This window comes from Heterodontus francisci, chromosome 31, assembly GCF_036365525.1.
Source record: "Heterodontus francisci isolate sHetFra1 chromosome 31, sHetFra1.hap1, whole genome shotgun sequence".
Taxonomy (NCBI): domain Eukaryota; kingdom Metazoa; phylum Chordata; class Chondrichthyes; order Heterodontiformes; family Heterodontidae; genus Heterodontus; species Heterodontus francisci.
The window spans coordinates 6585493-6598119 of record NC_090401.1 but is presented as its reverse complement, the minus strand read 5'-3'; the positions used below and the strand labels follow the sequence as shown (position 1 = coordinate 6598119).

General features: G+C 52.0%; 1 protein-coding gene across 5 annotated transcripts in view; it reads left to right on the top strand.

The window, feature by feature from the left end:
• The window catches only part of nipal3 (NIPA like domain containing 3), a 288597-nt gene that overhangs the window by 99958 nt on the left and 176012 nt on the right, over nucleotides 1-12627 (top strand). For 4 of the 5 annotated variants that reach the window (XM_068011074.1, XM_068011071.1, XM_068011073.1 and 1 more), the window contains exons 3-7: nucleotides 2136-2307; nucleotides 2643-2702; nucleotides 3584-3729; nucleotides 3996-4092; nucleotides 6833-6968. In XM_068011074.1, the coding sequence (XP_067867175.1) occupies nucleotides 2136-2307; nucleotides 2643-2702; nucleotides 3584-3729; nucleotides 3996-4092; nucleotides 6833-6968 (611 nt within the window). The remainder of the gene's footprint in view (nucleotides 1-2135; nucleotides 2308-2642; nucleotides 2703-3583; nucleotides 3730-3995; nucleotides 4093-6832; nucleotides 6969-12627) is intronic. The other variant, XM_068011076.1, reaches the window with a different exon arrangement.

Genomic DNA, 12627 nt, shown 5'->3' with positions numbered 1-12627 from the left:
TCCTACCCTTCACCTTTATGGGAACATGTTGGCCCTGAACTCTCACTGTTTCCTTTTTGAATGGCTCCCATTGGTCTGATGTAGACTTTCCTACAAGTAGCTGCTCCCAGTCCACTTTGGCCAGATTCTGTTTTATCATATTGAAATCGGCCTTCCCCCAATTCAGAACTTCTGTTTCCAGTCCCTGTTTGTCCTTTTCATAACTACCTTAAATCTTACAGTTATTGTCACTATCCCTGAAATGCTCCCCCACTGACACTTCTATCACTTGTCTGGCTTCATTCCCTAGGATTAGGTCCAGTACTGCCCCTTCTCTTGTAGGTCTTTCTACGTGCTGGCTCAAAAAGCTCTTCTGTATGCACTTAAGAATTCCGCCCTCTTTAAGCCTTTTGCACTGAGACTATCCCAGTTGATATTGGGGAAGTTGAAATCCCCTACTATTATTACCCTATTATTTTTACACCTTTCTGAGATTTGCCTACATATCTGCTCCTTTATCTCTCCTTGCCTGTTTGGACTGTCCTGACAACAAACAGACTGTAGTGCTAAAGACCTCTGCTCCAGAACTAGCCATGCATCTAGACAAGCTGTTCCAGTACAGCTACAACATTGGCCTTGTTCTCACTTTGAGTTAATGCCCAGTTCCTTTGGTGTCCCTCCTTCCTTTCCCAAATTCTGGGAGTATTCCATAAAACATTACTCTGCACTCTCTCACCGAGTTCTGAGCCCATCCTCATCTGGTTTTGAGGGCCCACATGCCCTCCGCCATTGACTGGACATAGATACTGGGAGCCTTCCTATCTCATTCAGTATACCTTGCAATCTTTCACTGTAGCTCCAGGGAGGCAGCTCACCCTGTTATCCACTTTCCTCAGGAAATACTCAGCCACATCTACAAGATTGCTGTGACTGGCAAACTGTACCTTGGTCCAGGCAGCACTCTCTTGTAACTTGCTGCCTTTTCTTCTGGGGCTGTTTCCTTGTGCACTGTTGGGCAGTGCTCACCAGTGGGTCGCTACACAGGGTTTCATAGCTTTCTGACTCCATTTACGAGCACCATTACCATGTGTAGTTTTGATTAACCACCCAGTAATTCCCCTTGCTCTGAGGTTGTGTGGAATTTGTAATATTTAAAATTCTGTCAGTCTATTGGCATCTCTGGTGGCTGAGAGCTGTATAGAGAGACACTCAAGCATCCTAAAGTGATACTCATGATAATGTGGTGGGAGTGTGAGCAGCTGACTAGCAGTTGTGTTCCTTCAGACTGTGTGCAGATCTGTTTCAAACTGTACCCAGGCTGCACCACTAACATGTATTCATACAATCATGGAATCATAGAAATTTACAGCACAAAGGAGGCCATTCGGCCCATAGTGTCCATGCCCAAGGTGACATCCAGCCTAATCCCACTTTCTGGCTCTTGGTCAGTAGCCTTGGTAGGCTCAGGCATTTCAAGTGCATATCCAAGTACATTTTAAATGTTATGGGGGTTTCTGCCTCTACCACACTTTCAGACAGTGACTTCCAGATCCCCATCACCCTCTGGGTGAAAAACATTCCCATCAAATTCCCTCTAAACCTCCTCCCTCTTTGCCTAAATCTATGCCCCCTGGTTATGGACCCCTCAAACAAGGGGAATTAGACCTTCCTATCCACTCTATCTAGACCCCTCATAATTTTATATGCTTCAATTATGTCTCCCATCAGCCTCCTCTGTTCCAAAGAAAACAACCCTAACCTATCCAATCTTTCCTCATAACTAAAATTCTCCAGTCTGGGCAACATCTTCATAAATCTCCTCTGTATCCTCCCGAGTGCAATCACATCTTTGCTATAGTGCGGTGGCCAGAACAGCATCTTGTATTCCAGCTGTGGCCTAACTAGTGTTTTATACAATTCCAGCATAACCTCCCAGCTCTTATATTCTATGCCTTGGCTAATAAAAGCAAGTATCCCATATGCCTTCTTCACCACCTTATCTCCCTGTCCAGCTACCTTCAGGGCTCTGTGGACGTGCACTCCAAGATCTCTCTGTTCCTCTACACTTCTCAGTACTCCACAGTCCCCTTCTCCCCCGCCACCATCCTCTTACTTCACAGTACTGTCCTTGTAATAATTTCCACCTCCTGTTACAGAAGTACAGCCACGTGAGGTTATCAGGCGCCAAAGACCCTCGATCGTACTTTCGGACGAAGACATGGTGGTTGGGGTTGGTGCTGATGTTACTGGGGGAGCTGGGAGTCTTTATCTCGTACGCCTTCGCCCCACTATCGCTCGTCACGCCACTCAGTGCTGTTTCCATTGTCGGTACGAAATTGTTCTTATCTCTTAGTGATTCACACAGTACACAGCGTACTGAATCTCAGGTATCTGAGCAAACAAAACAGCCGTTCTCTGTGGGTCCCGCAGGGAGTGAGGGTCCCTTGTGATAAAGGAAGATGGAACCCCAGAGGGAGGGTTCCACTGAGGGGGAGATGTCCTTGGGGAAGTAAGAGAAGGTCTCACGGAGGGGAGTGCGGGGAGAGGGGAGAGAGGGGGGTCGGATGAGTAGCGGAAGGCGGGTCCTGATAGGGTGGTGCTGCATGCGAGTTGACAGAAGCTGAGCTTTATACTTTATATATTTGTATCTTTTCTCTCGTCAGCCAGCTCAATTATAGGAATCATATTCCTGAGGGACAAGTGGAAACCCAAAGAATTTCTACGTAAGTTATTATTAAGTGAGAAAATGTCTCTACTTCGTAACCTGAACGAGTGTTCAGTGAATGTTGACGTGTTTTTGATATGTATTAATGAATTGGACTTGGGGGTCACAGGGCACAGTTTCAACATTTGCAGATGACACAAAACTTGGAAGTGTAGTAAACATTGAGGGAGATGGTGATCGACTTCAAGAGGACATAGACAGGCTCCTGGAATGGGCAGTCACATAGCAGATGAAGTTCAACACAGGAAAGTGTGAGGTGATACATAGGAAGAATGAGCAGAGGTAATGCATGCAAACTGATGCAGTTTTAAAAGAGGATGTCAGGAGAGTGAGACCTGGGGTGTTTGTGCACAAATCTTTGAAGATGGTAGGTCAAGTTAACAAAGCTGTTTCAGACTGGAAAAGTTGGGGTTGTTCCCTTTCAAGCAGAGAGAGAGGTGTTTAAAATCATGAACAATTTCCATAGAGTAAATAAAGGGAAACAGTTTCCAGTGGCTGAAGGGTCAATAAACAGAGAGCATAGACTTAAGATGCAGTTGTGACATGAGGAAAAACTTTTTTATGCAATGAGTAGTTAGGATTGAGAATGCAATGGCTGATAGGACGACGAACACTGATTCAATAGTAGTCTTCAAAGGGAAATTGGATAAATACTTTAAGGACAAGAAATTGCATGGATAAGGGGAAAGAGTGGGGGAGTGAAACTAACTGGATTGTGCTTTGAAAGAGCCAGTGCAGACTTGGCGGGCACCTTCTCTGCTGTACTGTTAATGATTTTGTGAATTGGTGTTTCTTCGTCCAGTAGTGCCTGTTTCTGTTACGTAAGCAGTAAATTAGAAGTTTGAAGCCCCCTGACTGATGTGTTCTCCTGTCCTGCAGGGCGGTATGTGCTGTCGTTCCTTGGCTGGGGTTTAACGGTAATCGGAATCTATCTACTGGTCACCTTTGGACCTAATACTCACGAGACGCTCTCTGGAAGGAACCTGGTCCTGCATCTTCTAGGGTTGCCGTTCCTCCTGTACCTGGTAGGGACTGGGGTAGCAGTGGGGGAGGGGAGGAGAGGAGAGGATTGGGGCGCAGTGAGGGAGAGGAGGAAGGGAGTTGGTGGGGGAGAGGGAAGGGATTGGGGTCGTGGGGGGGGGGGGGGGTTGCGCGGAGGCAGCACTGACTTGGACAGGTTACTATGTTTGTACCACTGTTATCAGTGGTAGGATTGGACAGTGCTTCAGGAATGGTTCCAGTTTAAATGTTCTAATTTAATGCCACTAACTTGTTCCTTTCTCTATCTCAGCTTGTGGTGATCATCATCTTCTGCCTTCTCCTGTATTTCTATAAAAGACAGAAGATGGCGTACCTTGTCATTATTCTGCTGCTGGTGGCCCTGCTGGGTAAGTGCAGAGTTCGCCAGCTTCTGATCAGCATGCAAGCTCACAGAGTACTGAGTAATATCCTGGGCTTTCCTCCAGTAGGGCCGTCTTCAGTCTGCACAAGAAACTAGTTTTTCTGCTTCTCTTTGCCCCAGAGTTTCTGTAGCCCGTCAATGCTGTCTATCCTCCTCCTGCACAGCTGGACACCAACTTCACCTGCATGTCTCCAGCTGAGGTCAGGCATTTGCAACAAGAAACATGAGCTACTGCCCAGAAGCATCTGTTTACCCTCCCCCCTCAGACTGCCCAGGAGCAACTGTTCCCTGCCTAGCCCGAGGCTCCATTCCTCAGACCAAAGCTGTCACTTTCACACTAGTATAATCAACTAAAATGTCCGAAGATAGTTCATGGAGACAATAAAAGAACATGGACACCAAGCAAAAGGAGGAGAAGTAAGGACAGGTTATCAAAAACTTTGTCAAGGAAGTGGGTTTTAAGGCAGGTCCTAATGGAGGAGTTTGGGAGGGAATTTCAGAACGTGGGGTTAACCCAACTGAAGGCAAGGCTATCAATGAAAGGAGGGTAGATTCACAAGTCGTCAGAGTCATGAACAGTGTTTGGGGAGGGTTGTCAGGCTGGAGAAGTTATGGAGATCGGGATGGGGAGCCTATTATAGTATTTAAACATGAATGTGAGAATGATGGACCAGGAGCTAATGTAAGACAGCGAGCATGGGAGCAATTGGGTGAATGGGACTTGCTGCGAAGATGTCATGTTTACATCGGTAAAATACGCCAGATGCTGAAAATCTGAAAAAAACCCAGAAAACCATAAAAGATGAAAGGCTTGAAGCATTGCTCTGTTTCGCTCTTCACAGATGCTGCCAGAGCTGCTGAGTATTTCCAGCATTTCCTGTTTCTACTTCAGATTTACAAAGGGTAGAAGATGGGAGGTTGACCAGGAGAGTATTGAAATAGTTGAGTCTGGAACAAAGGCATAGATGAGGGTTTTAGCAGAAGATGAGCTGAGGCAGAGTAGGGATGAGCGATGTTACAAAGGTTAAAGTCTTTGTGATGGAGAGAGTATGGGGTCTGAAAGTCAGCTCAAGGTCATATTGGATGCCAAGGTGTCTGAGACTGAACCAGACTCTGCAGTGACTGTGGTTTGGGGGAAATTAGTGAAAAACATTGGAATGAAGTTTTTGGTCAGGGCAGAAGACATCACTTCATTCTTCCCAATGTTTGGCTGATGGACATTGTCGTTCATCCAGGACTGGATGTCGAAAGAGCAGTCTGACAACACAGAGACAGTGGGGGGATTGAATGAGCAATGAGGGCAGTTAAAGAGCAGTCTGACAACACAGAGACAGTGGGGGGATTGAGTGAGCAATGAGGGCAATTAAAGAGCAGTCTGACAACACAGAGACAGTGGGGGGATTGAGTGAGCAATGAGGGCAGTTAAAGAGCAGTCTGACAACACAGAGTCAGTGGGGGGATTGAGTGAGCAATGAGGGCAGTTAAAGAGCAGTCTGACAACACAGAGACAGTGGGGGGATTGAGTGAGCAATGAGGGCAGTTAAAGATGGGCAATAAATGCTGGCCTAGCTGGCGACGCCCACATCCCATGAACAAATAATAAAAAAGAGTGAGGATAGGAGGAGGGGACAGCAACAGAGGCATCTTAATAGCTAGCAGCAATTAGTGGCATTGAAGTCCATGTACTTGCTGGAGATGAGGGGGCAGGGAGGAGGGCTTGAAAGAGACACATGGTTGTGGAGAAAAGAAGTTGGGCCTTATCGTTGATCACCAGGGTGATCCTGGAGTTGTGGGCAGCTTTAGCAGAAGAGAGTGCAGTCCAAAGGAGCTTATTATGGCTGAGCTAGACCTGGTGATGGATGGCTCAGCTGGTAACAGCCAGACATACTCAAGGTTGGGGGCTGTACAGAGTTCAGCAGCGTAATATTATAGTCACTGAAATGATTAGAAGTTATTGTCTATTCAGTAGGATAAGGGTTTCTTGCTAACTGTACACAGTTACTGTTCATCTTTGGGGTGTACGAATGCTGGCAATTGCTCACCCTTAGTTCTCCTCAAACCGCTGCAGTCCTTGTGCTGTTAGTACTTCCACCATGGAGCTGGATAGGAAATTTTAGTGGTGATGAAGGAACAGTGATATATGTAAGTCAGAAGTATGTGCAAGCTAGAGTTCTTGTGATCTTGCTGCACCCTTCTTCATGATGGAGGTCGCTGGGCTGGGAGGAACTGTTGAAGTAAGGTGCTACAGAGCAACCTGCAGGCCGTACACGATGATGTTACAGTGTACAGGTGCCTGAGAGGATGGACACTAAGTCCAGTGGCACAGAACTTGAGGAAGCAAACACTTCAGTCCTTGATGGTGTGGAGCTTCTTGAATGTTGTGGCTGCATCCATCCAGACGAGTAAGAATTCGTTACATTCCTGACTCGAGTCTTGTAGGTCGTGGGGAGGTTTTGTGCTTTAAGATAGAGTCAATTATCACTTTTGCCCAGCTTCTGACATGCTTTTGTAGCCCTGATATTGATATGGCTGTGAGCAGTCAGTGATTACCCGTTGAGATGATTTTTCTGGCTGTGTACTGTAGGAGCCAGTGCTGATTCAACTGGGTAAGGATTATCAGGCTCGGTAAATACAGATTCATTGGTAATTCAGCAGGGTAAGGAATACTGGCTGTACAATGTACAGAGTCATTAATCACACTGTTATTGTGTCTTTTGCTCCTCCAGGGTCAGTGACTGTTGTTGCAGCAAAGGGTGTGTCAGTAATGATCATTCTGTCGATCCAGGGGAATGTACAGCTGGCCTATCCCATATTCTACGTGATGCTTGTGTGCATGGTTGCAACAGCGGTTTATCAAGCAGCGTGAGTCAGTGACTGTTTGGCTTCAAATATGGATTTTGTTTTTTTTTTCACCATCTGGCACTGTTGGTTTGTGACTGGAATTCAGATCCTCAGGCACTGGGCACTCCCCTGGGTTCAGATCCTCAGACACTGAGCACTCCCCTGGGTTCAGATCCTCAGACACTGGGCACTCCCCTGGGTTCAGATCCTCAGACACTGGGCACTCCCCTGGGTTCAGATCCTCAGACACTGGGCACTCTCCTGGGTTCAGATCCTCAGGTACTGGGCACTCCCCCGGGTTCAGATCCTCAGACACTAGGCACTCCCCTGGGGTTCAGATCCTCAGGTACTGAGCACTCCCCTGGGTTCAGATCCTCAGGTACTGAGCACTCCCCTGGGGTTCAGATCCTCAGACACTGGGCACTCCCCTGGGTTCAGATCCTCAGACACTGGGCACTCCCCTGGGTTCAGATCCTCAGGTACAGAGCACTCCCCTGGGGTTCAGATCCTCAGACACTGAGCACTCCCCTGGGTTCAGATCCTCAGACACTGGGCACTCCCCTGGGTTCAGATCCTCAGGTACTGAGCACTCCCCTCGGTTCAGATCCTCAGACACTGGGCACTCCCCTGGGTTCAGATCCTCAGACACCGCGCACTCCCCTGGCTTCAGATCCTCAGACACTGGGCACTCCCCTGGGGTTCAGATCCTCAGACACTGGGCACTCCCGTGGGGTTCAGATCCTCAGACACTGAGCACTCCCCTGGGGTTCAGATCCTCAGACACTGGGCACTCCCCTGGGGTTCAGATCCTCAGGTGCTGAGCACTCCCCTGGGGGTCAGATCCTCAGACACTGGTCACTCCCCTGGGTTCAGATCCTCAGACACTAGGCACTCCACCGGGGTTCAGATCCTCAGACACTGAGCACTCCCCTGGGGTTCAGATCCTCAGGTACTGGGCACTCCCCTGGGTTCAGATCCTCAGACACTAGGCACTCCCCTGGGGTTCAGATCCTCAGACACTGAGCACTCCACTGGGGTTCAGATCCTCAGACACTGAGCACTCCCCTGGGTTCAGATCCTCAGACACTGGGCACTCCCCTGGGGTTCAGATCCTCAGGTACTGAGCACTCCCCTGGGTTCAGATCCTCAGACACTGGGCACTCCCCTGGGGTTCAGATCCTCAGGTACTGAGCACTCCCCTGGGTTCAGATCCTCAGACACTGGGCACTCCCCTGGGGTTTAAATCCTCAGGTACTGAGCACTCCCCTGGGTTCAGATCCTCAGACACTGGGCGCTCCCCTGGGTTCAGATCCTCAGGTACTGAGGACTCCCCTGGGGTTCAGATCCTCAGGTACTGGGCACTCCCCTGGTTCAGATCCTCAGGTACTGAGCACTCCCCTGGGTTCAGATCCTCAGGCACTAGGCACTCCCCTGGGTTCAGATCCTCAGACACTGGGCACTCCCCTGGGGTTCAGATCCTCAGGTACTGAGCACTCCCCTGGGTTCAGATCCTCAGACACTGGGCACTCCCCTGGGGTTCAGATCCTCAGGTACTGAGCACTCCCCTGGGTTCAGATCCTCAGACACTGGGCACTCCCCTGGGGATCAGATCCTCAGGTACTGAGCACTCCCCTGGGTTCAGATCCTCAGACACTGGGCACTCCCCTGGGGTTCAGATCCTCAGGTACTGAGCACTCCCCTGGGTTCAGATCCTCAGACACTGGGCACTCCCCTGGGGGTCAGATCCTCAGGTACTGAGCACTCCTCTGGGTTCAGATCCTCAGACACTGGGCACTCCCCTGGGGTTCAAATCCTCAGGTACTGAGCACTCCCCTGGGTTCAGATCCTCAGGCACTAGGCACTCCCCTGGGTTCAGATCCTCAGGTACTGAGCACTCCCCTGGGTTCAGATCCTCAGACACTGAGCACTCCCCTGGGGTTCAGATCCTCAGACACTTGGCACTCCCCTGGGGTTCAGATCCTCAGGTACTGAGCACTCCCCTGGGTTCAGTTCCTCAGACAGTGAGCACTCCCCTGGGGTTCAGATCCTCAGGTACTGAGCACTCCCCTGGGTTCAGATCCTCAGGTACTGAGCACTCCCCTGGGGTTCAGATCCTCAGACACTTGGCACTCCCCTGGGGTTCAGATCCTCAGGTACTGAGCACTCCCCTGGGTTCAGATCCTCAGGCACTAGGCACTCCCCTGGGTTCAGATCCTCAGACACTGGGCACTCCCCTGGGGTTCAGATCCTCAGGTACTGAGCACTCCCCTGGGTTCAGATCCTCAGACACTGAGCACTCCCCTGGGTTCAGATCCTCAGCTTCTGAGCGCTCCCCTGGCTTCAGTTCCTCAGACAGTGAGCACTCCCCTGGGTTCAGATCCTCAGGTACTGGGCACTCCCCTGGGTTCAGATCCTCAGGTACTGAGCACTCCCCTGGGTTCAGATCCTCAGGTACTGAGCACTCCCCTGGGTTCAGATCCTCAGACACTGGGCGCTCCCCTGGGTTCAGATCCTCAGGTACTGAGCACTCCCCTGGGGTTCAGATCCTCAGGTACTGGGCACTCCCCTGGTTCAGATCCTCAGGTACTGAGCACTCCCCTGGTTCAGATCCTCAGGTACTGAGCACTCCCCTGGGGTTCAGATCCTCAGACACTAGGCACTCCCCTGGGGTTCAGATCCTCAGGTACTGAGCACTCCCCTGGGTTCAGATCCTCAGACACTGGGCACTCCCCTGGGGTTCAGATCCTCAGGTACTGAGCACTCCCCTGGGTTCTGATCCTCAGACACTGGGCACTCCCCTGGGGTTCAGATCCTCAGGTACTGAGCACTCCCCTGGGTTCAGATCCTCAGACACTGGGCACTCCCCTGGGGTTCAGATCCTCAGGTACTGAGCACTCCCCTGGGTTCAGATCCTCAGACACTGGGCACTCCCCTGGGGTTCAGATCCTCAGGTACTGAGCGCTCCCCTGGGTTCAGATCCTCAGACACTGGGCACTCCCCTGGGGGTCAGATCCTCAGGTACTGAGCACTCCTCTGGGTTCAGATCCTCAGACACTGGGCACTCCCCTGGGGTTCAAATCCTCAGGTACTGAGCACTCCCCTGGGTTCAGATCCTCAGACACTGGGCACTCCCCTGGGTTCAGATCCTCAGACACTGGGCACTCCCCTGGGTTCAGATCCTCAGCTACTGAGCGCTCCCCAAGGTTCAGTTCCTCAGACAGTGAGCACTCCCCTGGGTTCAGATCCTCAGGTACTGGGCACTCCCCTGGGTTCAGATCCTCAGGTACTGAGCACTCCCCTGGGTTCAGATCCTCAGACACTAGGCACTCCCCTGGGTTCAGATCCTCAGGTACTGAGCACTCCCCTGGGTTCAGATCCTCAGACACTAGGCACTCCCCTGGGTTTCAGATCCTCAGGTACTGAGCCCTCCCCTGGGTTCAGATCCTCAGGTACTGAGCACTCCCCTGGGTTCAGATCCTCAGGTACTGAGCCCTCCCCTGGGTTCAGATCCTCAGGTACTGAGCACTCCCCTGGGGTTCAGATCCTCAGACACTGGGCACTCCCCTGGCTTCAGATCCTCAGACACTGGGCACTCCCCTGGGTTCAGATCCTCAGGTACTGAGCACTCCCCTGGGTTCAGATCCTCAGACACTAGGCACTCCCCTGGGTTCAGATCCTCAGGTACTGAGCACTCCCCTGGGGTTCAGATCCTCAGACACTGGGCACTCCCCTGGCTTCAGATCCTCAGACACTGGGCACTCCCCTGGGTTCAGATCCTCAGGTACTGAGCACTCCCCTGGGTTCAGATCCTCAGACACTAGGCACTCCCCTGGGTTCAGATCCTCAGGTACTGAGCACTCCCCTGGGGTTCAGATCCTCAGACACTGGGCACTCCCCTGGCTTCAGATCCTCAGACACTGGGCACTCCCCTGGGTTCAGATCCTCAGGTACTGAGCACTCCCCTGGGGTTCAGATCCTCAGACACTGGGCACTCCCCTGGGATCAGATCCTCAGACACTGGGCACTCCCCTTGGTTCAGATCCTCAGGTACTGAGCACTCCCCTGGGTTCAGATCCTCAGACACTGGGCACTCCCCTGGGGTTCAGATCCTCAGACACTGAGCACTCCCCTGGGGTTCAGATCCTCAGACACTGGGCCCTCCTCTGGGGTTCAGATCCTCAGACACTGGGCACTCCCCTGGGGTTCAGATCCTGAGGTACTGAGCAGTCCCCTGGGGTTCAGATCCTCAGGTACTGAGCACTCCACTGGGGTTCAGATCCTCAGACACTGGGCACTCCCCTGGGGTTCAGATCCTCAGACACTGGGCACTCCCCTGGGGTTCAGATCCTCAGGTACTGAGCACTCCCCTGGGTTCAGATCCTCAGGTACTGAGCACTCCCCTGGGTTCAGATCCTCAGACACTGGGCACTCCCCTGGGTTCAGTTCCTCACACACTAGGCACTCCCCTTGGGTTCAGATCCTCAGACACTGAGCACTCCCCTGGGTTTCAGATCCTTAGGTACTGAGCACTCCCCTGGGTTCAGATCCTCAGACAGTGAGAACTCCCCTGGGTTCAGATCCTCAGACACTGAGCATTCCCCTGGGGTTCAGCTCCTCAGGTACTGAGCACTCCCCTGGGTTCAGATCCTCAGACACTGAGCACTCCCCTGGGGTTCAGATCCCCAGACACTGGGCACTCCCCTGGGGTTCAGATCCTCAGACACCAGGCACTCCCCTGGGGTTCAGATCCTCAGACACTGAGCACTCCCCTGGGGTTCAGATCCTCAGGTACTGAGCACTCCCCTGGGGTTCAGATCCTCAGGTACTGGGCACTCCCCTGGGTTCAGATCCTCAGACACTGAGCACTCCCCTGGGTTCAGATCCTCAGACACTGATCATTCCCCTGGGGTTCAGATCCTCAGGTACTGAGCACTCCCCTGGGGTTCAGATCCTCAGGTACTGAGCACTCCCCTGGGTTCAGATCCTCAGACACGGGGAACTCCCCTGGGGTTCAGATCCTCAGGTACTGGGCACTCCCCTGGGTTCAGATCTTCAGACACTGAGCACTCCCCTGGGGTTCAGCTCCTCAGGTACTGAGCACTCCCCTGGGTTCAGATCCTCAGGTACTGGGCACTCCCCCGGGTTCAGATCCTCAGACACTAGGCACTCCCCTGGGGTTCAGATCCTCAGGTACTGAGCACTCCCCTGGGTTCAGATCCTCAGGTACTGAGCACTCCCCTGGGGTTCAGATCCTCAGACACTGGGCACTCCCCTGGGTTCAGATCCTCAGACACTGGGCACTCCCCTGGGTTCAGATCCTCAGGTACAGAGCACTCCCCTGGGTTTCAGATCCTCAGACACTGAGCACTCCCCTGGGTTCAGATCCTCAGACACTGGGCACTCCCCTGGGTTCAGGTCCTCAGGTACTGAGCACTCCCCTCGGTTCATATCCTCAGACACTGGGCACTCCCCTGGGTTCAGATCCTCAGACACCGCGCACTCCCCTGGCTTCAGATCCTCAGACACTGGGCACTCCCCTGGGGTTCAGATCCTCAGACACTGGGCACTCCCCTGGGTTCAGATCCTCAGACACTAGGCACTCCACCGGGGTTCAGATCCTCAGACACTGAGCACTCCCCTGGGGTTCAGATCCTCAGGTACTGGGCACTCCCCTGGGTTC